Source organism: Rhinoraja longicauda, chromosome 6 (genome assembly GCF_053455715.1).
Source record: "Rhinoraja longicauda isolate Sanriku21f chromosome 6, sRhiLon1.1, whole genome shotgun sequence".
Lineage (NCBI taxonomy): Eukaryota > Metazoa > Chordata > Chondrichthyes > Rajiformes > Arhynchobatidae > Rhinoraja > Rhinoraja longicauda.
Window position 1 is genome coordinate 3,433,679 of NC_135958.1, and position 27,307 is coordinate 3,460,985.

At 40.9% G+C, this 27,307-nt stretch overlaps 1 protein-coding gene across 3 annotated transcripts in view; it reads right to left on the minus strand.

The window, feature by feature from the left end:
• nfatc3a (nuclear factor of activated T cells 3a) overlaps window positions 1-27,307 on the minus strand; it is a 175,267-nt gene that overhangs the window by 68,197 nt on the left and 79,763 nt on the right. For all 3 annotated transcript variants that reach the window (XR_013547361.1, XM_078400364.1, XM_078400362.1), the window contains exon 3: window positions 8,877-9,039. Coding sequence is in view for 2 of the 3 variants with exons in the window: in XM_078400364.1 (XP_078256490.1) it covers window positions 8,877-9,039 (163 nt within the window). In the remaining variant the exon portion in view is untranslated. The remainder of the gene's footprint in view (window positions 1-8,876; window positions 9,040-27,307) is intronic.

Consider the following 27,307-nt stretch of genomic DNA (forward strand, 5'->3'; position numbering starts at 1 on the left):
CAGTTACATACATGATTTGGTGAACTGAATAAAAGTTTTCAAACAAGTCTGGGCTTTGACTTAGAAGCACAGAAACCCCAGTGTGTCTGCAAATAGTAGAATCTGGCATCCAAATGATGGGAAGGTTGGGAGGTTAAAATAGGATTAGTTTAAGGGGAAGGAACTGCATATGCTGGTTTACATCGAAGATAGACGCGAAAAGCTTGAGTAACTCAGCAGGTCAGACAGCATCTCTGGAGAAAAGGAATGGGCAACGTTTCGGGTCGGAACCCTTCTTCAGATTGGACAAGGGTTTTGATCCGAAACATCACCTATTCCTTTTCTCCAGAGATGCTGCCAGGTAACTCGCTAAGTTACGCCAGCATTTTGTGTCTATCTTTAGTTTAAGGGGTCAGTTGATGATCAGCCTGGACTTAGTGTGGCAAAAGGCCTGTTTTCATCAGGGGGTGATACAATGACTTTAAACAGGCCCTTTTGTCCATCACGTCCATGCCAAATGTTAAGGACCTATTAATACTAATCCATTTACTAACATAAAATCCATAGGCTTTTATATCTTGGCTATTCAAGTGCTCATGCAAATTCTTTTAAAAATGTTGCTTTCACCATTTTCTTAGGCAATCCAATCCAGATTATACTCATTCTCTGTGTGTAAAAAAAAATTCTCCGATTCCCTCTGACTCTCTTATTCCTCACCTTAAACCTATGCACTTTGGTTTTAAACATCCGTTATGCAAGTTTCTGACCATCCACTCTATCTGTAACCCTCATTATGGTGTATAACCATCTGTTCTCTCCTCCATTACAAGGAAAACAAGCAAAGCCTAAACTCTCCTCATCGCCAAAATGTCTCGGCCCGAAACGTCACCCATTCCTTCTCTCCAGAGATGCTGCCTGACTCGCTGAGTTACTCCAGCATTGTGTGTCTACCAAAATGTTCTACTCCAGTTCAATCATTTGAAACTACCATCAGCCAAGTTGGTCAATGATCCCGGCAAATGTGCATACAGCTTCAGGATCCACAACCTAGCAATGCAATCTCTTTGTCTAGAGATTTAATGTAGCAGTTCGATTAAGAATTTAGCCATTAATTCTTGGGCATATAAACAGAAGTGCTGCATAATATGTAGATATTAAAATATCATAGGGCCAATACCAATATACTATTTAAATATCAATTTCTGTTAAGGCAATCATTGGATGCATGGTTAGCACAGGAAAATTCTGCTCAGGTAACAGACCATCCATGTACTTTTTAAATGGTAGAGCAGACCCTTCTATTTCTAAACAGCTAATGAATAAACAACTATGCAACCTATGTTCCATAAACAGGTTTTACACCCCTATTCTAATTGTAATTGGCAGCCAGCTTCCTGCAGCCAAATTCTTCCCTTGTTAGACATGTGCATTGCAACAGACAATCTTTCTCATTTTTGAAGACAATCATTTATGTGTAATAAAGCAAATTGCTTGAACAGGCAGAAAAGTTAAGGTCCCTTATCACAAAACTGCAAATATGACAGCAATGTCGGCCAAAACGACTTACCGCTGCTATTTTTCTTTGCATCAATTGAAGAAACACTTTCAATTTACTGTGCGTTTGCACATATACCAACAAAAATGGGAATGTAGGGAGCAATCCTACTACCATAAATATGAACACACAAAAGGTTGTGTATCAGGGAACTCTAACTTTATCTGTTTTGGCTATGTGTCTGATTTAATAAGTGCTCGTGTGCCCAAGATCTTGAGGCCGAGATAACCTCAAGAGCCAGATTCCTCCAAGGGATGCTGAGAAAACAAAAATACCAAACCATGGAGGCACATAACAGCTGCTTGTGCTGACTCAGCACTAGAATCATTCTTCAAATTGAAGTGCGTGCTGCTAATTCCAGTGATTCGTGGGAGATGATTGCACAACATCAGATTTCTGCCTGTATTCTGAACATTCCTGCCTAATCATACACTGTAATAACTGTGATGGTTAAGTAATAATGGAAGTATTCTGACTATATCCTGAATGAAACCATTGCAAAATATGACCACACACAAACTGGAGGAAAAGCACCTCTATTTCACTTCCTGACCAACAGTGCAAACATTCAATTCTCTAATTTTAATTAACGAACCAAAACCACACCCCGCCCCATCCATTTCCTCCCCCCTCTCTTCCTTGTGCCCACCAAGATGCACACCCACTTCTCCCACTATCGGACCCCCCCTTTCCTCTTCATTCTGCCCCCTTCCATATACATCCCTTCCTCTGGCCTCACAATTCACACACCTCCTCTCCTTATCTCACAGCCTAATGTCCCTTTTTCATTTCTGGCTCTTGTCCACCCATCTACCAACCAACCCCCCCTCACCCTGTATTCACCTATCACTTGCCTGAGTTTGCCCTGGCCTCACCTCTTTTCCCGCTTTCTCCCAACTACAATTAGTCAAAAAATGAGCCCCAACCCAACTTTACAAAAGACCATTCGATATCTAAAGCAATGCAGGTCATGAATTTTCATTATGCTGCAAACTGTAGGTAATGTTAGATAGACTAATGCTCCACCCTTTAACCAAAAGAAAATTCATGCCTCAAGGTTTATAATTCTACAAAAAAAGTATGAAAATACCTTAACTAATTCTGAATGACAATTAAGGTTTCAAAATATGAAGTCAGAAAGTCCCCTTTTATTGTTGGTAACTGAATGGAAGTTCTGAGACGCACGAAAGCTCAGAACTTAATTACTTGCCATTTTTCATGATTTTCCTGTTTGGGGAATCCTTGCAAATATTAAATTCCCCAAGAGTCTTCGCTCAAAGGCACTATCACCTGAGCACAGTAATGAATAATAATATGGCAGAAAATATTTAACATATAGCAAAAAGAACGGACTAACCAGTATTAAAAAATGAACATTTAAAATAAAATCAGAATCTGGTATGGCCTTTGGGAATTCTCAAACTATGCTTCCAATTAAAATGTTAAAGACCTCGATTAGATTACTGTCAGCCTTTTTTTCCTGGATAATAAAGCTCCAGCTGGTTTAGTCCTCCCTGATGGGTTTAACGCTCCATTCTGATCACTTGTAAATCTGCTTTACACCGTTTCAATATTCCTCATGCTATAAAGTGTGCTGGGACCCAATTGTACCTAAATCAACTTTCGAACAAGTATAACAGAACATCTGCTTTTCCAATCTAAAATGCTTTAATTGAAGCCTATGGAGGATTCCATCGTATGCATAGACATGGGATTTTTTAACAACGCCCTTCACTTTATAATATAGCGTGACTCAGTGGCGACTTTGCCCTTCAAACCTATTCCAAGCCGCAGAGATCAAAATCCATCCGAAACATATTCCACGCACCAACCTACGTATTACCCAATACCATTATTCATTTTGGTCAACAGACGCCTATCCCATATTTAACATAAACAGCTGTCCAAACATCAACTGTCGTTTATGGAAAAGCTTCATTTGTATTACCTTTCACTTTTTATTCAACTTTTCACTCGGGTCAGGAGCGTGGAGTTCAGACTCCAAAAGAGCTGCCTTTTGGGACTGTCTGGGAGGATTGATTATCCGCGAGTACTACATTTGATTTTAACTTTATAACAGCACGAAATACAGAAAATGTGAATTGGCTTGATGTAATCATCCAGCAGTGAAGATAAGTATTCAATTAATTCAGACGCAGCTACTCTTTAGATGAGCTACCCTGTTTATCCCACTCCTCAACTTGTACCACTCAGCTCTGTGTTTCTTTTTCAGGTATTTCTCCAATTCCGACTTTTGAAGATACTATTGAATCAGCATTTCAACTAGTGAACTTCACTTCATAACCTTGTTTTAAAGTTGTCTCTGGTTCTCCTTTTCATTATTTCAAAAGCTCAGAAATAGTTTCTCATTCAATGTATCTAAATCACTTCTTAGTTTAAATATTCCTTTAATAAGCATCTCTGCTACAAGGAAGGCAAGTCCAGTAGCGATCCTTCATCTCGGATACAATTCTGATCAATTTTCTTTACTCTTGGGATCTGATATCTCTCCTAATGTATGATGCACAGAATTGCACAAAATACACCTGCTGAGTTCTAATCATCTCTCTTTCTCAATAAATCATTACTGACAAGAAACTGAAGTAATTAAAAGTGTCAGATCAACAGCAATCTTACTCCTTCAGGAACAATACTGACCACTCCCATTTTTATATTGACTGCATACCCACATGAGTTATTGCTCACAATTCTGCTCATCACACTGCATGGAGATTGTGATAGGACAAGAAATGATGCCGAGAGAATTTAAGAGGCTGGAGAATTATAGTTACAAAAAATGCTCATTGAAGAATGCACAATCGTCAATTTCATCTACAACTTCCTTCAAACAAAATCAATGCTTGCACACAAAATAATCTATGTCAGCATAATACACTGGAATTTAGACGGATGAGAGGGGATCTTATCGAAACATATAAGATTATAAAGGGGTTGGACACGTTAGAGGCAGGAAACATGTTCCCAATGTTGGGGGAGTCCAGAACCAGGGGCCAGTTTAAGAATAAGGGGTAGGCCATTTAGAATGGAGATGAGGAAAAATGTTTTCACTCAGACAGTTGTAAATCTGTGGAATTCCCTGCCTCAGAAGGCAGTGGAGGTCAATTCTCTGAATGCATTCAAGAGTGAGCTAGATAGAGCTCTTAAGGATAGCGGAGTCAGGGGGTATGTGGAGAAGGCAGGAACGGGGTACTGATTGAGAATGATCAGCCATGAGAACATTGAATGGTGGTGCTGGCTCGAAGGGCCGAATGGCCTATTCCTGCACCTATTGTCTATTGTCTATAAAGCAAAGCTCAAACAATTTTCAGGAGCTAATAAATGGAAAACATTATCATGCCACAAGACTGCCAGACAATGGCCATGTCCAACCCAAGAGAGCCTAACATTTACCCATGACATTCAATGGCATCAACATTCACCGTCAACGTCCCTGGGGTCACTGCTGAACAGAAATTCATTGTATCAGCCATATACATATATTGTCAATAGAATGCGCTCATAGCATGGTATTCTGCAGCAAATAACAAACCTCCCGACATTTCAAAACCTTCCCAGCATTTATAAGATACAAATCAGAATTTTATTGGAATATTCTCCGTTTGTCAGTACAGGTCTAGCTCAACTTTCAAGAGGCTTTAAATAATGTGGGACAAAGATTTGTACCCCATCCACAACTCCACATAAAATCAGTAATTGAATATGGTGGAAAGAATTTGCAAAAAACAGCTAATGGGGAAAACTAGAGTTGCTCCAAAGTTATTATGGATATACGTCAAATAGCTTCCCTCTGTACAGTAGCCATTCTATTATTCTAATCATTTATCTCCTAGAGCACAAGCACACTACAGCTAACAAACACATTGAGGCTGCTCCGGCCGATAGTTCTACATGCACAATGCATCAGGGAAGACAAGGGCTTCAGAGACATGCTAGCAACAGCACCATTCACACAATTCCCTCCATGACCTATGCCTTCCCAATGTAGAAACACGCCACCCTCTCATTTTTGTCACTGGTCTAAATCCTGGATTTCCCCAATGAATGCAACTGTGAAAGCTCCTTCACCAGTAGAACAACAGCAATTCGAGATGTTAGATTACCACTACTCCTCAAGGACAATTAGTGGTGACAATGCTGGCCTTCCCAGCGATGTCCCAAACCCCAACAATGAACATACACCAATGCACCAGAGCTGGTAAGTGTTTAACAAAGGCCATTTCAGCTAAAATAGTGCAATAGATTAAATGGAGTGCACCTGAGCATTATTTTTTTCAATTCTTCATTTAGACTGTATTTGACTCATGTGGCATACTTAAGCTTGCATATAAACTGAAATGTTCGCAGTTCATCTACCAAACAGGCAAATAATTCCAAGGATAAAGTGGCAGGGTCATTGCATACAATGTGGCATTATTTGTAGATGTTTTGTTCAATGGAAAACAAGGAAACTCACTAATGAAAACAGAAAAAAGACAATATCAAGAGTCATAGAGTTCAAGATGCATTGGCAATAAAGCCAGGGGTAAAATCTGGGAGCATCTTTTCTGAATTATTCAATGTTTTTCAGTTTGATGTCAGAATTAATTTTGAAAATGAGCTCTGGAATGTTTTGACTAATTTTTCCACAAAGAATTTGGGGTGGGGTGGGGTGGGGGAAAGCTTTAAGCATTGAGAGTTAAAAGCCACAGCTTTTAAAAGGCAAAAACAGGAAAGACATTGAAGTAGTAGCAAACTAAGTATTAAAGTTTTATTTCCAGTAACAAAATCTGTCAGTCAAGGGCAGCACAGTGGCACAGCGGTAGAGCTGCTGTCTCACAGAGCCAGAGATCAAGGTTTGATCCTGACCTCGGTTGCTGGCTGTGCAACATTTTTACGTTCTCTCTGTGACCACGTGGGTTTCCTCCGGGTGCTCCAGTTTCCTTCCACATTTCAAAGACGTACAGGTTTGTAAGTTAACTGGTTTCTGTAAATTGTGTGTAGTATGCGAGTGTGGGATACCATAGAACTAGTGTATGGGTGATCATTGGTCGGTGTGGATTCAGTGGGCCGAAGGGCCTGTTACCACGCTAGATCTCTAAACTAACCAAATTCTAAAATCATCCTCGCCGATCCATTATGACGGTATGTCTCTGGTCATAACCAGCCAGCAGAGATTGCCTTTACCTGATTGCAAGTATACAATAAATTTGGGACAAGGTTACAGAAATACAAATTTAAGATAACTGGGGACAGTATTAAAGAGTTATATAAGAAAATAACTGCAGATGCTGGTACAAATCGATTTATTCACAAAATGCTGGAGTAACTCAGCAGGTCAGGCAGCATCTCGGGAGAGAAGGAATGGGTGACGTTTCGGGTCGAGACCCTTCTTCTGAAATTTGAAGAAGGGTCTCGACCCGAAACATCACCCATTCCTTCTCTCCCGAGATGCTGCCTGACCTGCTGAGTTACTCCAGCATTTTGTGAATAAATTAAAGAGTTATATGTCAGATAAATAGAAAAAATTATACTGGTTACGTCACACAAAATCATTGTAGCACGGGAGGAATTGTGTACAATGAAGGGGGTGAGGGGCCTGGGAGAGGCACATGGGAGGGGCTTGAGTGGGGTCCTGAAGAAGAGGAGGGAGACACCCCCAGTAATTAAACTGAGATTGTATAGAGTCCCTGTGCTCGTCAAATAAGACCACCTGGGTCCCCGGGAGATATGCCTCAGGAAAGTAGCTAAGTGTCTTCTCCCCGCGCCCATCTGGCAGGAAAATACTAAAGCTGGCAAGCACACAGTATCAGGTTCAGGAGCAGTTTAATCGCTGCTGTTATCAGCAATGAAATGGACCCCTCATAAGCTAAGGGGGCAGTCCCAATCACCCAATGTATCTCAGTGACCCTTGCACATTTTTGTTTATTTACACTTCTCCATAGCTGTAACACTGTATTCTTTACTGTCATATTATGATACATATTCTGTATCCTGTATAATGACTTGACAGCATGCAAAAAAAATTACACTGTAATTTAGTACATGTGACAATAATAAAGCAAAGCCAAAATAATGCAGTATGTCTACGAAAATGTTTAAAACTACTGTATTCTCAACAATCAGGGAGAATACATTCATAATGTTTTCCCGTTTGCAAGTTTAAGAGCAACTGCAATAATGCACTTCTGTTTGGCCTGAAGAATAGACAGTGCGGGTGATTGCCTTTACCACAACACTGCAAACATTTAAAAAAAGAGGGGAATGAAAACTTTGAGCTTGAAAAGTAGCATTCAATCATAGCTTCTTTTCCAATATTAGTTTATAAATAAACCACCACCCTCTAACACTTTGTTTCATAAACATTGCACAATAAAATTCTAATTGTTCTAAAAAATGAGCAATTCCAGAATCATCAGCAGAACCAAAGAGCTTGTTCAAATACAAGATGAAAACTACAATATGTGCAGAATTTGCTGAAAGCTTTTGTTTCCTTTCCTTGCAAGATTCCCAAATGCAGTCAGCCACATTGATAAAAATGCCAATTTGAGGTTAAGCAAAATCAAATGAAATGAAGTTAGAAGCAAATCCTAAATGTACATCACAATTTAAAAAATTATTATTTATACCAAAATATATAATAAATTTAATGCAAGCCCATAGGAGGAAAAGAGTCTTAAGAAATTAGGTCACCATCGCAGAGTAATGGAAAACAGATTACATTCAGAATTTTGCATATATACACCACTAAATGTTAAACTTTAAAACTATTTGTTTTTTCCTCCATGCAGTAATCATATTTCTCAAAAAAGTCATTCAGACTATCACAGTAGTGACATCTGCTAACAGGTAAGAGAATATGAAACTATCTTAACACAATGAAACCATAGTAACAATCAATTGTCCCTGCTGCTTCATTTTCAATGCATCAACAGGTGATGGTTTACTTGCAGACCTCGTGACATCACCACCACCAATGATAAATAAGATATCCTTTTACAGAGTGACAATAAGTGATACAAACAACTTTTAAAAATGTGGTTCTGCTTTCCCTTCACCCGCAAAACGTAAAGAAATATTTGACAAACCAGGAAAAACTCTTGCAATATTAATTAGAGCATTGGTGAAACAAAAATCAGTATGACATTTGCAGAACTATATTAAAAAGTGAACAGAAGCAATAAATCTCTTACTTAAATTCTCAGAAACTGTGCATCCTGTTACCAATATGGGGGGGAATCTGGAATGTTAACCATAGACTAAATGTCACATAAAAAAATAGTACGCCATTAAAACACAAAGGGTAAACAACCAGCTCTTGCCAGCAAGCCAGCAAAATAAGTACCTTAACAACCGGGTGTCCACCTGAAGAGGACTTCACTGCTCCTCGACTCCCTTCTGTCTCATAGTGAGCCCTGTGATGAGTCTTCGGCTGCATTTCAATCTTTAGATCATACTGCATATACTGACTTGGCAAAGGCCAATCTAAGGAAGGCAACGATGATGTACTGAAAGTCAAAATATACATATGCTTTAAGTATCCTGCAAAATATTATTGTATTTATTTCAACATTACCATTACGAGGTCCTTATAAGTAGAATTTGATGGCTATGTTTATTAAACAGGGTGATAAGTATCTAGAAAGAGCTGCCAAAAGAAGTGTTCAAGGCAGATACAATAACATTTAAAAGGCATTTGTATCGGTACCTGGATAGGAAACTCAAGACGAATATGGACCAAATGCAGGCAAATGTGATTAACAAAGATATGCATCATGGCTGATTTTGATGAGTTGAACCAAAAAAGGACAATTTAACCCAAACCATTTCATGATTCTATGTTGATCTTATGATTAAATGAGAGAAAAACTTTGCGTTAAAACATTTCAATATGCTTTCAGCTACCATCCAAACCCCGTTTCTTCTTCCAGGAGAGTACTTTACAATGTATAAGAAAAGACCATCACCAATGGCTGGTCCAGTCCACTATTTAACCATATAAGAACAACTTGAGATTATGGAACAGCAGTGCACAAATGAAAGTTCATAATTTTACACAGATCTAAGCTCAATCAGGCTCATTGTATGGTGAATGACAGGAATGACAGGTGGGCGGCATGGTAGCGCTGCGGTAGAGTTGCTGCCTTACAGCGAATGCAGCGCCGGGGACTCAGGTTCGATCCTGACTGCGGGCGCCGTCTGTACGGAGTTTGTACGTTCTCCCCGTGACCTGCGTGGGTTTTCTCCGAGATCTTCGGTTTCCTCCCACACTCCAAAGATGTACAGGTATGTAGGTTAATTGGATGGGCAAAATGTAAAAAATTGTCCCTAGTGTGTGTAGGATAGTGTTGATGGGCGGGGATCACTGGGCGGCGCGGACCCGGTGGGCCAAAGGGCCTGTTTCCGCGCTGTATCTCTAAATCTAAAAATCTAAAGATGAATTTGAAAGTCTCACATTGCTGGTGGAAGCAGCAGATTTGAAAGCTACTTTTTTGAAGGAAAAAACATGAATGAAGTGAGCAATGCATATTATAAATACGGTTCACTACTGCTTTGTGGCATCATTAATAGAGAAAAGTTTCAGGACAGTGACTTCAAGGAGCTAGAAACCAAGTCAATCACCACAGAATATTCAGCCTCTGAGGTGTGTTTATGATCTGATTATATTAAATCAAAATTAAGTACATCAGTTTGGGGGTTTGGTTTCAGATCTGCTATTTAGTGAACTTCTAGTAAAAAGCTGCAAGCAATTCGGACAGCAGTCAAATCTTTTTATTAGTTGATCATTTAAAATAGAACATCCTCCTTGGCTGAAATCCATTGCATGTTTAATCGCATGAGAATTCAAAAACTCCTCGTACATTTAACATACCAGGTAATGGCCCTTTAAAACATTTGGTCTCATCAGAAGCATCCAGATCTGATGATAATATAATGAACTTACTACATTCAAACATCTGATTTTTTAATGCAGAACAGTACTGCAGATTATGATTCCTAGAACGGTTCATAACACAAGCAGCTCACAAGTGAGAAATGTGGCCATCCGGCAATATATTTAAATAGAAACACATGCCAACCAAGGATAATATGTAATTAAACTAAGGTGCTTAACTCAACCATTCAGATATTGCCAAGTTCCTGCCCGCAGAAGACACCCACAGCCCCGCAACAACCAACAAATTCACCGCCTCTGTTGTGCTCGGTCATGTGTATAGACGGTACAAGAGTTAGACATTCGTAAACTGGAGATGACCTGTATTACCGTAAGCTGCTGGTGACTTGCACAAAGTGTTTTAACCTGCAATAAAGATCAGGACTGCATGGAAATCTACGAAAAAGATCAATTTCATGGAGTTGCACTGTAACTGTTACCTTAGGAAATGATCATATTTACACATTCAATCTGCGCTAAGAAAAATCTTGAACCTTCGTATACATAGAAAGTAGAAGAGTACAGCACTGGACAGGCCCTTTGATCCACAATATCCATATTGAACACGATGCCAAGATAAACTAATCTCTCCCATCCCTGCACATCCATGCGCATATTTAAAAGCCTCTATCATATCTGCCTCCATCACTACCCTTTGCAGCGTGTTCCATGCACCCAAAATAGTTTAAAAACTTGCCCCGAACAGCTCTTTTAAACTATGTCTCTCTCAGATTAAAACTATGCCCTCTAGTCTTTGACATTTCCACCCTTCGAGAAAGGTTCCGACTGTCTACCCAATAAATGGCTCTCAATTCTATCAAATCTTCCCTCCAACATTCCGGTGAAAACAATCCAGGTTTATCGATGATATAATGGCAATCGATCGCTCTGAGAAACTCCCACCAGGTTCCGACCAACCGTGGATAACCTGGCGCAGTCTCAACAGACTGCGGACAGGCGTGGGGAGGAGCAAATCGAACATGCTGAAGTGGGGATATACTGAATATGCGGCAGTCTGCGAGCACGGACAGGGCCGCCAGACTATGAAACATCTCCTGAGCTGTGACGTGCTGCATGACACGTGCACTGTAAAGGATCTTGCAGAGGCCAACCACGTGGCACTAAAATGTGCTCGCTATTGGTAAACAGCTGTGTGATGACACGAATAAATAAATAAATGATATAATATGGTTTACTGGAATGCAGGCAGCATTCTAGTAAACCTCTTCTGCATCCTTTTTGATGCCTCCATTTTCTTCTTAGTCAAAGAGTGATACAGTGTGGAAACAGGTCCTTCGGCCCAACTTGCCCAGACCAGCCAACATGTCCTACCTATCATATGTATAAGAAAATAACTGCAGATGCTGGTACAAATCGATTTATTCACAAAATGCTGGAGTAACTCAGCAGGTCAGGCAGCATCTCGGGAGAGAAGGAATGGGTGACGTTTCGGGTTGAGGCCCTTCTTCAGACTGATGTCGGGGGTGGGACAAAGGAAGGATATAGGTGGAGACAGGAAGATAGAGGGAGATCTGGGAAGGAGGAGGGGAAGGGAGGGACAGAGGAGTTATCTGAAGTTGGAGAAGTCGACGTTCATACCACCGGGCTGCAAACTACCCAGGCGAAATATGAGGTGCTGCTCTTCCAATTTCCGGCGGGCCTCACTATGGCACTGGAGGAGGCCCATGACAGAGAGGTCAGACTGGGAATGGGAGGGGGAGTTAAAGTGCTGGGCCACCGGGAGATCAGTTGCGTTAATGCGGACCGAGCGCAGGTTGTTCAGCGAAGCGATCGCCGAGCCTGCGCTTGGTTTCGCCGATATAAATAAGTTGACATCTAGAGCAGCGGATGCAATAGATGAGGTTGGAGGAGGTGCAGGTGAACCTCTGTCTCACCTGGAAAGACTTTTTGGGTCCTTTGATGGAGTTGAGGGGGAGGTAAAGGGACAGGTGTTGCATCTCGTGCGGTTGCAAGGGAAAGTGCCCGGGATTGGGGTGGTTTGGGTAGGAAGGGACGAGTGGACCAGGGAGTTACGGAGAGAACGGTCTCTGCGGAATGCGGAGAGGGGAGGGGATGGGAAGATATGGGCAGTGGTGGGGTCCCGTTGTAGGTGACGGAAATGTTGGTGGATGATATGTTGGATCCGCTGGCTGGTGGGGTGGAAGGTGAGAACGAGGGGGATCCTGTCCTTGTTGCGAGTGGGGGGAGGGGGAGCAAGAGCGGAGCTGCGGGATGTAGAAGAGACCCTAGTGAGAGCCTCATCTATAATGGAGGAGGGGAAGCCCCGTTTTCTGAAGAACGAGGACATCTCGGAAGCCCTAGTCTGAAACACCTCATCCTGGGCGCAGATGCGGCGTAGACGGAGGAATTGGGAGTAGGGGATAGACTTTTTGCAGGGGACCGGGTGGGAAGAAGTGTAGTCCAGATAGCTGTGCGAGTCGGTGGGTTTGTAGTAAATGTCCGTCACTAGTCACTAGTCCCACCTATCATAGTCCCACCTGCCAGCATTTGGTCCATATCTCTCCAAACCAGTCCTATCCATGTACCTGTCTAACTGCTTCTTAAATGCTTCTTATAACGGGGAAACCAGGAAAAACTTTTTCAGTCAGAAAGTTGAGAATCTGTAGAATTCTCTGCCTCAGAAGGCAGTGGAGGCCAGTTCTCTGAATGCATTCAAGAGAGAGCTGGATAAAGCTCTTAGGGATAGCGGAGTCAGGGGGTATGGGGAGAAGGCAGGAACGGGGTACTGATTGAGAATGATCAGCCATGATCACATTGAATGGTGGTGCTGGCTTAAAGAGCCGAATGGCCTACTCCTGCACCTATTGTCTATTGTTTAGTGACTGCACAAAAATACTCCAAATACAGCCTTACCAAAGTGCTATAAAACTATAACATGACTTCCTGACTCTTACAATTAATGTCCCTACCGATGACAGCAGGCATGTCTTCTTGTAGTTTGAGATAAAGGAAATCGAAGGTATTTCCTTCGACGAGATAAAGGAAATGGTCTACTTAATGTGATGTATGTTAAAATTAGTAAATAGGCTGCTCAGCAACTTCATACTTTATTTTTGATTTAAACCAAATGCTACAACGCAAGGGACAAGATACATGAAATTAAATTGGCATATACACAATTATTAAAAAATACAATGAGCAGAACTAACCATATTAACTGGATAATCATACTGTAGATTATCCAGTTAATCCACGCCCTTCTAACTGATCTGATAATTGCTACAATTTTTTATAATAAACGTTACAGGTTAAAGAAATTACAGAGCAAAAGCTTCCTGGCCTAGATGTCACGAATTAAATCAGCTTTTTCTCAAAACACCAAGTTGACTCCTCCACTGGCTTTAACTTGTTATATTGCTTGTCCAGCTTAGGCGACGCAGCGGTGCAGCCCAGAGACCCGGGTTGGATCCAGACTACTGGTGCTGTCTGTACAGTTTGTACCTTTTCCCCCGTGATCGCGTGGGTTTTCTCCGAGATCATAAGGAATAGGAGTAGAATTAGGCTATTCGGCCCATCAAGTCTACTCTGCCATTCAATCATGGTTGATCTATCTCTCCCTCCTAACCCTATTCTCCTGCCTTCTCCCTATAACCTCTGACACCTGTACTAATCAAGAATCTGTCTGTCTCTGCTTTAAAAATATCCACTGACTTAACCGCCACAGCCTTCTGGGGCAAAGAATTCTGCAGATTCACCACCCTCTCTCTAAAGAAATTTCTCCTCATCTCCTTCCTAAAAGAACGTCCTTAAATTCTGAGGCTATGACCTCTAGTCCTAGACTCCCCCACTAGTGGCACATTTTTGGCACATTGGCCATCATCAGTCAGAGTATCGAGTATAGAGGTTGGGAGGTCATGTTGCAGTTGTGTAAGACGTTGGTGAGACCGCATTTAGAATATTGTGTTCAGTTATGGGCACCATGTTATAGGAACGATATTGTCAAGCTTGAAAGGGTTCAGCGAAGATTTACAAGGATGTTCCCAGAACTAGAGGGTGCAAGCTACAGGGAGAGGTTGAGTAGGCTGGGTCTCTATTCCTTGGAGCGCAGGAGGATGAGAGGTGATCTTATAGAGGTGTGTAAAATCATGAGAGGATTAGATCGGGTAGATGCACAGAGTCTCTTGCCCAGGGTGGGGGAATCAAGGACCAGGGGACATAGGTTCAAGGTGATGGGGAAAAGATTTAATAGGAATCTGAGGGGCAACCTTTTCACATAAAGGGTGGTGGGTGTATGGAACAAGCTGCCAGAGGAGGTAGTTGAGGCTGGGACCATGCAAACGTTTAAGAAAGTTAGACAGGCACATGGATAGGACAAGTTTGGAGGGATATGGCAGGCAGGTGTGATGAGTGTAGCTGGGACATGTTGACTATGACTGTAGTGGAAACATTCTCTCCACATACAGAATAGAGAAAGGCTTGGATAAAGTATATGTTTCAATGAAGTCCTCCCTCATTCGTTTAAATTCCAGCGAGTGCAGGCCCAGTGCCGACAACCTACTCATCCCTGGAATCATTCTTGTAAACCTCCTCTGGGCCCTCTCTAGAGCCAGCATATCCTTCCTCAGACATGGTGCCCAAAATTGTGCAAATGCAGCCTTACCAGCACCTTATAGAGCTTCAACATTACATCCCTTCGGTTTCCTCCCACAATCCAAAGAAGTACAGGTTTATCAGTTAATTGGCTTGGTATAAATGTAAATTGTCCCTTGTGTGAGGGATAGTGTTAATATGCAGGGATCGCTGGTCGGCGCGGACTCGGAGGGCCGAAGGCCCTGTTTCCACGCTGTGTCGCTAAAACAAATCTACTGCTAAATAAGCAGGAATTTCCTTTACACATTGGAAAAACTGAAACTTCTGTCTGTGGTCCTGAACATCCCGACACACCAATGTCCCCTTTGTTCCCCAGACATTTACCCTTTCCCTGCTAACTGCCTCTGTCTCTTCTCCAATAAGTTCAATCATTTTCCTTGTGCAAGGTATATTTCAGTGAATTCTTCTTCCTTAGTGCATTATGACTTAAATGCCAAGGATAGCATTCTCAGCTCACCATTTAATTCATTACTTTGGGCCATATTTTGACCAAGGCTACAGCCAAGTGATCCCTCCAAACTCAAAAAACAAAATGAATTGGTTATAAGCAAGTTAAGTGATGTTTAACAGCACTGTCAAGAGAGCCTTCCATTACTTTGCTGAAAGTAAACAAATTGGATGGTAATCCAATGGTAAGTTTGGATTTATCTTGTTTTGTGGACAGGAAATACCCGAGCAATTTTCTACATCACTGCATGTGTGTCAGCTTTGTACTGATGCAACATGGTTAATGGAGGTGCTGATTTTGGAATGCAAGTGTTCAACACATCAGTTAAAAGGTTATCTGGTCCCACAGCCTTTGCTGTTTCCGATGTTATCAGTTTATTTTATACTTTTAAATCAAATTGGCCAAAACTTGGCTTCTACGACAGCAGCGATAACATAAGGCCGATTTTAGCACTGCGGTTGCAAATGCTTTAGCCTAGTATTTGACACTTACACAATGGACACTGCCTTTGTTGAGGATGAGATTTTATTGGAGCCACCTCCTCCTCCATTGGAGAATAGAAATAAAGAACTGCAGACGTTGGTTTACAAAAAAAACAAAGTGCTGGAGTAATTCAGCAGGTCAGGCAGCACCTCTAGAGGACAGGGAAAGAGGACGTTTCGGGTCAGGACCCTTCTTACTCTTCCATTTATTGGTTGCCATCATCCAGGAAAGCTTGTGACAAGACTGCAAATCTGATATATTCATGGTGGTATCACTCTCAGCATATTACATGTCACTTTTGCTGATCAGTAAGCATAGAGTTCTGTGTTGTGGTTCTGTGCGTTTGGGGATAAATCTCCTTGGTTTGCATCGCGATAATCCTGCCATTCTCTTCAACTCAATGAATTAGGACTGTGATGTTAGTGATAGGATGAGGGATATACTGAGTCATGGGGTTACAGATCATGGCGAGGTATAATTCTGTTGCTGCTGAAAATCCACTGGTGATGAGGAAGGGGTAGTGATATATTTTCAAGTCACTGCAATGTGCGACTTGGAAAAGAACCTGCAGGTGGCAACATTTCCATGTACCTGCTGTTATTGCCATTAATGGTAGAGGTCATAGGTTTGGGAGGTGCTATTTCAGTAGCCCAGGCATTTAACTGCAGTGCTTTTTGTAGATGGCACACATTGCAGGTATTGTGCATTAGTGATGGAAGGACTGAGTATTTAGGGTGTCTAACAAAAGGAATGAATCTTTAGTATTTGATGGTTTGTCATCTCATGTATGGATGACATACCTGTCCTAGATGGCATTGTTTTTGTCTTTCAACATAGCAATTCTTCTACAACCAAATAGCTTGCCTGGTGATTTCAGAGGACCGTTGGCATGAGAGCGAATAGTATCTAGACCTGATAGACCTGACTCGTGGAACTCAATCAAATTAACAAGCCATAGTTTGATGTATATCATTGCAGAAAAATGTTTTCTCATGAAACATTCCTCACTATTTAGTTAAACTACCTATCTATTCAATATCTCTTACTTAATTCCAGACTGTTACAGAATTTAAATTCCCAAACTGGTAGTATGTGGACATGGAATTGTCTGCCCAAGTCTTTGGATTATTAAAACATGACACCTACTGAAATTCTCACCCATGCTGTTGCTACTTCCAGCGTGGTAGTAGCACTCCTATGCATCTGACTGACCTACCTCAGTAAACCCGAGACCATCCTGAACTCTTTTGCCCATGACCAAAATCTCCTCACGCAGTTCTCCTGCATAACCCCTGAGCTTGCTAATCTTTCACGACTACCAATTACATAATGCCTTCACCTTAAAATTCTCACCCTCAATGACTCCATGGGCTGACAATTCCCTATTATTCCTCCAACCCTCCTAGATAAGTTTAACCTCTTCACCATTGACAATTTCCCTTTGCAGCATCTGTACCATTAGCTGCCAATTGCCCAAGCTCTGAAATTTATTCTCTGAATCACTCCTCCATTCTCACCTTCCAGGATCCCCATCAAAATATACCTGACTAAGCTTTGGTTACTTCCCAATATCATATCCTGTAGTTCAGCTTCAATGTTATGTTTGATAATACTCCATAAATGCTTATGGATATTTATGGGATGTTAAAGCTGCGTTACTCAGTTAAAGTTTACTCAGACCATTTCCATCACAGCGGCTGTAATGGAGCTTAAGACTAATTTAAATAAGAGCTTTCAATTTATCTTATCTTTTATTGTAGCATAGTAGTGTAATCCATCACCCATTTGTTTCATACAAATAGATTCACAACTTAGATCAGTAATACTATCCAACCCACCAAATTCACCCTATCGGTAAAATATCTCAGTTGTTTACTGCCCAAATTACCACCTTCGATATTTCTTTTTTTTTTTAAATCGAGGCTTCTATTCTGTCAAAATTGGCATTGTGCAGGCCAAGTTTTTATTGCTGGGTAGAAAGCAGGGGATGTTTTTCCATATAAATAACATTCATTTTATTTTTCTGCAGAATTTACTTATGTAGGATCACAATGCAAAACTGAAATGAAATATAATATTTATATTACAAAATTTACTTTCAATAAAGTAGCTGACAAATTTTCTACTTTCATTAAAATTAAAATTTTAATCTCATTGATATGACTTTTTTCATTATTTATAGCTCCATAATTGCTTCTATGTATTCTCAAGAGCCCCTACTAAAGAAAATCATTACAAAGCTTTTAACACAGGACCTTTTGGGTTTTAATAGGCATGAACCATTCCCCACTGCTACATTAGCAAACTATTTTGGCACATTTCCTTTTCTAAAATAGCATCTACTCAACATTAAACAAGAGTTCAGATATGGGAACATCGTTTAGTATATATAGTTTAGAGGATAGATTCAATTCAGTTTAGACAATACTGATAGTGATCTTATTTGATTTCCTCAGTTTCGACAATGCATTTCTGTACCAGAAGCATCCCACAGAGAAGGTTGTTTCAAATTACTGTTGAAGTTACATAAATTATGGGGATTACTAACCCAATTCACTTCAGGTACTTTGAAAATAAATATAAAGTGAAAGTAATTTCCAAATCATGAGTTATTTATCACCTTTGTCAAAGCATTATGTGTAAATATGAATGGCAATACAGAAGCAAGAAGTGACCAAAACCAGATTTCTTCAAAAGGAAGAAAGAAAGTGACTAACTCGTTCTGGAGTTTAGGGATGACAATAAGAGTAGCCCAGTGATAAAACCTGAATAAAGTAGACATACCTTAAGGAGAAATCACAGTGGAGCAACAGGTAGTGTAAGAAAATAACTGCAGATGCCGATACAAATCGAAGGTTTTTATACACAAAATGCTGGAGCAACTTAGAAGGATCATGAGCAACTAATGAAGAAGGATCTCGACCCGAAACGGCACCCATTCCTTCTCCCCTGAGATGCTGCCTGACCTGCTGAGTTACTCCAGCATTTTGTGAATAAAAACCTGAATAAAGGATCATTACCATAAAATGGTAGTCGGGGGAGTGATATCAAGGCCAGAGCAGTAAGAAATAGGTGTGGCTAGTATTGCAGAGGTAGGATGGACACTGCATAGTGGATGAATTGATCATGAAAGGAAACGTAGAAACCAACAGCTCAGTAGATTTATAGAAGTTAGAACGATGGGTAAAGTTGACAAGATGCAGAGGTGTCAGAGTTCATATGAAGAGATACTGAGGAGCTAACAGAAATGTCCCTAAATTACCATAGACATGTACATACTCAGAATTCAGAGAAGTCAGGAGCTCCAGAGATGCTGCCTAACCTGCTGAGTTACTTCAGCACATTGAGTCCTTAGATGTATTAACCAACATCTGCAGTTCTGTGCTTCTCCAGATGTGAACTGATAATTGCCTGTTATTTAAAAGTTATGAATTGCAGAACAAATTACATTACACTCAGTGTTATCCTGCAGAACCTTTATTCATTATAATGTCCTTGCGCCCCCCCCCCCCCCCCCCCCCAAATACTCAAGTACGTACATCCCTCCACTTAGAAAAAAGGCATCTACCCAGGCTACATGCCGCTGCACCTGGAAGCGGCCTGCTAGGAACACGGTGCAAATCCATGGCTTCTACTATGCTGCTCAGTGTGGAGATGCTATACGTGAACATTGATGTTGGGATGGGCAGGCAAGCAATGTATCTAGTCAGCACTTATGTGGGGATCAGGACTGCAGCCTGGCCAGCAAGTTGAGTATGGTCCATTGCTGGGAATTGGCAGCATCTTTCTGCTCCATATGTTGACAGACCATCTGGAGTACAAGGATTTCACCGATCACACCAAAGGGTCAGAATAGGTGACCAGAGCTGAGAGACGCCCACCTGCAACATCACTGTGCCAAATGGACACTTGTTTCTGGGAATGCATCCTGCATACTAAATGAGGTACCAGTATAGTAATTAAACACATGTATTTTAAGAAAATAACTGTAGATGCTGGTACAAATCGAAGGTATTTATTCACAAAATGCTGGAGTAACTCAGGTCAGGCAGCATCTCAGGAGAGAAGGAATGGGTGACGTTTCGGGTCGAGACCCTTCTTCAGACTGAAGGGTCTCGACCCGAAACGTCACCCATTCCTTCTCTCCTGAGATGCTGCCTGACCTGCTGAGTTACTCCAGCATTTTGTGAATAAACCCATGTATTTTAATTGACTGTGAAATACTTTAGGATATCCAGACATCAATGTTTGTCCATCCTACTTTATAATGGATTTAAGAACGAATATGATTTATACACAAAAGGACACAAAGTGCTGGAGTAACTCAAAAGGTCGGGCAGCATCTCTGGAGAACATGGATAAATGACGTTTCAGGTTGAGACCCTTCTTCAGACTGGAGGTCAGGGTCTGATGAAGGGTCTCGACCCCAAAACTTCACGTATCCATGTTCTCCACAGATGCTGCCTCACCTGCTGAGTTACTCCGGCACTTGATGTCCTTTTATGCATTAACCAGCATCTGCAGGTCTTTGTTTCTACTGCCTGTTATTTAAAAGTTATGAATTGCAGAGTGAATTACATTTATTCCCATTTAACTTGTTTGGAATTGCCGTTTTCAAAATAGAAAACTAATTTGCGACTGCATTGGCAATAATTCAAAACTGTTACAATAATTCCACTATTTCAATCTGATATTTCACCAATCTATATAAAGGCTGGTCTTTCAACATAATTAGATTGAAACACATAGGTAACCATGTGTTCCACAAGCAAATGGGGAAGCAGGCAGCCTGGAGTGATTTATAAAAACAAATTTTAGTTCTTTTAAATTAAATTTGATTCTTATAATTACTTGCTTTCGTAATCCATAATTCTAGTTGCCAGGATATTTAGTGCAGGATTATTAAGAAGGTTTCTTGCAGCTCACAAGCTGAGTCATTGTTTGCACACTTATGGAATCAGAAACAGTCATCATTAATTAACAAAGTAATTCAACAACATTAAAACATCTTAAATTATAACAACTTAACCTTCCCTCAGAATCTGCCCCTTCAGCATTTTGTTTTCAAGTATCTGGTTCTGCAAATATAATTTCTGATGTAAATTATTTAACCTTCACATGTTTATTTTAGTTGCCGATCTTCTGGTTATTTTGAAAATACAGGCCAAGATTCCCTTGAAAGATTTCAGCAAGTAGCAAAACTGAAAAGTACCAAGGGACTAAAACTGTAACAAGCCTGGTATATTTAGTCTCAAGGTTTTGTGATGATTAAGTCAATGCATACACTGAAGCCTGTGTTTGAATCAGACTTTGGGGTCTTTGCAAGTCTAGCTCAAGAGGAAATGTTATTTGGGGAGTGAATATAGAGGTTTGAACTGTACTTTTCTTAAATAACACCTGCTTCAAGCAACACTTCAAAGTAACTTCTGTTTGTAATCTCAGGAGAAATCTATTTTGGTCGTTGTACTGTGTGAACAAGCTTACCAGTCTCAGAATCAACAGTTACAACACACATTTGCGAAATCAATTTATTTTATCTTTTGAATTAGTTTGAATTTCTAGTTTTGTCTCATGGGGAATCTAGTTATTTTCACTTCAAATATATGGCGCCTTTTGCAGCTGTAATGCCAAAAAATATATAGTGAATATTATATAGTGATTAGGAGTTGGACAAGGCCATGATGCAAATAATAATATAAAAATGTAACTTCAGACTGAGAGTCCAGATGAGCGAGACAGTTGCCAACACTGCAAGTCTGTCATAACTTCATCAGGAATCAGGTTTTGGTGCAGACAATACAGAGCGAAGGAGTGGGGTTAACACACAAATAACGTTTATTTTAAAATAAAATATATTTACTTATTAGCTATACCAAAATTGAAGAAATAAGAATGTTTGCTTCCCAGATGGCCTGATAATGAACCCAAAGCAAAGGGCAGTGGGAGATGGAATTTATGAGATGAAATCTTCATTCAATCAGCGCTGGCAAACCTGGTGTACAAGACCCAGAGTATGCATGGAGATTTCTGGGGCAACTGGAGTTCTTCCACTTGAGATCTTGTTTCCCTCAGGTAATTTTAACTTCAGAAGAAAACCTTAATTGATTTTTCTTCTCTAATAATGATCACGTAGGTAAGATACAAAACTATATGGACATTTTTCTGATTCAATATTTGAATTAAAGCATTCTATTCAAAATTGAAGTCCATTAAATTTTGAATAGAATGTTATAATTCAAATATTGAATCAGAAATCAGAAAGGTGATAGTTTAAATGGTCATATTACAGTAAAGAACTAAATTGAACAAGATCTAGCAACATTTCATGAAGATACAAGGAATTAAGTGGAAAGGGAAATAAGTAATGAATGTAGAGGTGAAAAACAAAATAAATTGAAATTGATGGAGGAAGAGAATGGGAGCGCAGGAAAGTTACGTTTGATAAAGGATTGAATTGTGAAAGGAAAAAGAACTCTACAACCCCACAACGTTGCAAAATTTATATTGCTATTAAAACACATGAAACAAGTCTTTAAAGGCAATTTTTCCCTTAAAGCACCAAGTCACTGTTCTGAATAAGATCATTATTCCAATTACACGTGGATGAAGTCATCACTTATTCTGAAATTTCAACTCAATGCAAAGGGACAAGGAACTGCTAACCTTGCTCTGATACAACAAGAGATTGGCAAAAACAGCAACCTGACACAAGTCAGTTTGCAAGTCAGCTGCAGTTAGCAGCGGGGAGGGTTCGGGAATTCTGGCACATTGACCAGGATAGGATTGATTGAAAAAGCACAATCGCTATTTTATTGTAGCATTTTTTCCAAGGGATTGGTCCTGTAGAGATGATATGTTGCTTTCATGCCAAGAATGATCTTGGAGCACATTCTGGCTACACAAAGTCAATAATTGCTAACTTTGGTTTTCCATCATTTGCACTGTCTCAGTTTTCTTTTAAATGTGTACATATGCCTAATTTAATATTAATGGAAATGATCCCATTATTTTGTGCTGGCATGCTCCTAAAATTATTCAAAATCAAAGAGGGGGAAGCCATACAAATTTTTAATACTTCATTCAGTGCATGGTTAGTGGCTAACTTTAACAAAAATCTATTCATTCGAGTTTTGAAATTTTCAGCTCTTTGGGAGGGAGATTATAATGGAACCAAAGAAATGTATAATTATAACAAGAGAAGCCATTCAACCCATTGAGGCTAATCCCATCTGTCCCATTCCCCAACACTTCCCCTAAAGCCCTCAAAAAATGTCCTCTCTCAAGCATCTTTGGCTTTGAAAACCCCTCTTCACTATCCATCAACTCTGGAGGCATTGCTTTCCAAACCCTTATCCACTCGAGTACTACAATGTTTTTTCCTCACATCCTATACCTTTTGCCCAAAATATTAAACCTTGAATCATTTGCTAATGGAACAGCTTCCCTCTACAACCCCATCTAAATCAGTCACAATCCTGTATGTTACCCCCAAAACAAAACTTATTTGAAACAAGGAAAGTTCTAGATGGGATAAGAGAGTAAGGTCAGGGCCAATGGCGACCGGTGTGAGAGGGGAGGTGAATACCAAAGTTAAAGTGTATTTACATGCGAAGTATAAAAAATAAAGTGGATGAGCTTGAGGCTCAGTTAGACATTGGCAAGTATGACGTTGTGGGAATTACAGAGACATGGCTACAAGAGGACCACGGCTAGGAACTGAACGAAAAGAATGCGACCTATCGAAAAGACACAGGTGGGCAGAGGAGGTGGGGTTGTTCTGTTGGTAAGGAATTATATTTACTCCCTTGCAAGGGGTGACTTAGAATCAGGAGATGTAGAATCAGTATGGATAGAAATGAGAAATTGTAAGGGTAAAAAGACCCTAATGGGAGTTATCTAAAGGCCCCCAAACAGTAGCCTCGACATAGGGTGCAAGTTGAAGCAAGAGCTAAAATTGGCATGTCGCAAATGTAATGCTACGGTGGTTATGGGAGATTTCAACATGCAGGTAGACTGGGAAAATCAGGTTGGTACTGGACCCCAGGAAAGGGAGTTTGTGGAGTGCCTCCGAGATGGATTCTTAGAACAGCTTGTACTGGAGCCTACCAGGGAGAAGGCAATTCTGGATTTAGTGTTGTGTAATGAACCTGATTTGATAAGGAAACTCAAGGTAAAAGAGCCATTAGGAGGTAGTGATCATAATATGATAAGTTTTAAACTACAAATTGAGAGGGAGAAGGGAAAATCAGAAGTGCCAGTATTACAGTATAGCAAAGGGGATTAGAGGCATGAGGCAGGAGCTGGCCAGATTTGACTGGAAGGAGACCCTAGCAGGGAAGACGGTGGAACAGCAATGGCAGGTATTCCTGGGAATAATGCAGAAGTTGCAGGATCAATTCATCGCAAAGAGGAGGAAAGATTCTAAGAGGAGTAAGAGGCACCCGTGGCTGACAAGGGAAGTCAAGGAAAGCATAAAAATGAAAGAGAAGTATAACATAGAAAGAAGAGCGGGAAGCCAGAGGATTGGGACTCTTTTAAAGAGCAACAGAAGATAACTAAAAAGGCAATACGGGGAGAAAAGATGAGGTACGAGGGTAAACTAGCCAATAATATAGAGGAGGATAGTAAAAGCTTCTTTAGGTATGTGAAGAGGAAAAAAAATAGTTAAGGCAAATGTGGGTCCTTTGAAGACAGAAGCAGGGGAATTTATTACAGGGAACAAAGAAATGGCAGACGAGTTGAACTGGTACTTTGGATCTGTCTTCACTAAGGAAGATACAAACAATCTCCCATATGTTCTAGTGGCCAGAGATCCTAGGGTGAAGGAGGAACTGAAGGAAATTCCCATTAGGCAGGAAATTGTGTTGGGTAGACTGATGGGACTGAAGGCTGATAAATCCCAAGGGCCTGATGGTCTGCATCACAGGGTACTTTAAGGAGGTGGCTCTAGAAATCATGGACGCATTGGTGATTATTTTCCAATGTTCTATAGATTCAGGATCAGTTCCTGTGGATTGGAGGATAGCTAATGTTATCCCACTTTTTAAGAAAGGAGAGAGAAAACAGGAAATTATAGACCAGTTAGTCTGACATCAGTGGTGGGGAAGATGCTGGAGTCAACTATAAAAGACGAAATTGCAGAGCATTTGGAGAGCAGTAACAGGATCGTTCCGAGTCAGCATGGATTTACGAAGGGGAAATCATGCTTGACTAATCTTCTGGAATTTTTTGAGGATGTAACTAGGAAAATGGACAGGGGAGAGCCAGTGGATGTGGTGTACCTTGACTATCAGAAAGCCTTCGACAAGGTCCCACATAGGAGATTAGTGTGCAAAATTAGAGCACATGATATTGGGGGTAGGGTACTGACATGGATAGAAAATTGGTTGGCAGACAGAAAGCAAGGAGTGGGGATAAATGGGTCCCTTTCAGAATGGCAGGCAGTGACTAGTGGGGTACCGCAAGGCTCGGTGCTGGGACCGCAGCTATTTACAATATAAATTAATGACTTGGATGAAGGGATTAAAAGTAACATTAGCAAATTTGCAGATGACACAAAGCTGGGTGGCAGTGTGAACTATGAGGAAGATGCTACGAGGTTGCAGGGTGACTTGGACAGGCTGTGCGAGTGGGCGGATGCATGGCAGAACCAGTTTAATGTGGATAAGTGTGAGGTTATCCACTTTGGTGGTAAGAATAGGAAGGCAGATTATTATCTGAAGTGTCAAGTTAGGAAAAGGGGACGTACAATGAGATCTGGGTGTCCTAGTGCATCAGTCACTGAAAGGAAGCATGCAGGTACAGCAGGCAGTGAAGAAAGCCAATGGAATGTTGGCCTTCATAACAAGAGGAGTTGAGTATAGGAGCAAAGAGGTCCTTTTACATTTGTACAGGGCCCTAGTGAGACCGCACCTGGAGTACTGTGTGCAGTTTTGGCCTCCAAATTTGAGGAAGGATATTCTTGCTATTGAGGGCGTGCAGCGTAGGTTTACTAGGTTAATTCCCGGAATGGCAGGATTGTCATATGTTGAACGATTGGAGCGACTAGGCTTGTATACACTGGATATAATCGAAAAATATAAGATTAAGGGGTTGGACACGTTAGAGGCAGGAAACATGTTTCCAATGTTGGGGGAGTCCAGAACCAGGGGCCACAGTTTAAGAATAAGGGGTAGGCCATTTAGAACAGAGATGTGGAAAACCTTTTTCAGTCAGAAGGTTGTAAATCTGTGGAATTCTCTGCCTCAGAAGGCAGTGGAGGCCAATTCTCTGAATGCATTCAAGAGAGAGCTAGATAGAGCTCTTAAGGATAGCGGAGTCAGGGGGTAAGGGGAGAAGGCAGGAACGGGGTACTGATTGGGAATGATCAGCCATGACGCCGCGGTAGAGTTGCTGCTTTACAGCGAATGCAGCGCCGGAGACTCAGGTTCGATCCTGACTACGGGTGCTGCACTGTAAGGAGTTTGTACGTTCTCCCCGTGACCTGCGTGGGTTTTCTCCGAGATCTTCGGTTTCCTCCCACACTCCAAAGACGTACAGGTATGTAGGTTAATTGGCTGGGTAAATGTAAAAATTGTCCCTAGTGGGTGTAGGATAGTGTTAATGTACGGGGATCGCTGGGCGGCACGGACTTGGTGGGCCGAAAAGGCCTGTTTCCGGCTGTATATATATGATATGATATGATATGATCACATTGAATGGTGGTGCTGGCTCGAAGGGCCGAATGGCCTACTCCTGCACCTATTGTCTATAAACAGTTCATCCCAACTCCCCTGCTTTTACATCTTTCACATTCTAAGGCTTTATTTATGAAACTCACTCATGTGGTTTACCATCTCACCCACTTTCCAGCACTAATCCAGGTCCCCCTGTTCCTGCAGCCCCATGCAAACTTTACCAAAGTTTCATAAAACTCAAGTATCTGGTAGGTATTAATGGGCTTGTTAGACATATTGAGAGACGGAGGGATTAATGGGACCAAACTGAAATAAAGAAATTTTGGGATTATTGGCAAGAGTAAAGAATTCATGAGTCTGGATGAGGTTATGGACCCGAGAATGTTGGGAGCCATTCACTCAAGGAACAATACTACAAATTACAGGTTTTGTTACAAACACCTCTCACTTGGTGCATTTAATTATTCTTTAAATGGAATTTCATCTTAAGGTCAATCAAAAGTTAAACGTAACAAGAAGACTCCTAATGCATTAATTATTTTAACTTCATTTTTGGCCATTTTAAAGGGAAAGAACATATGCTGACTCAGAAACACTCATTACTGTCTTAATTTTCTATTTAA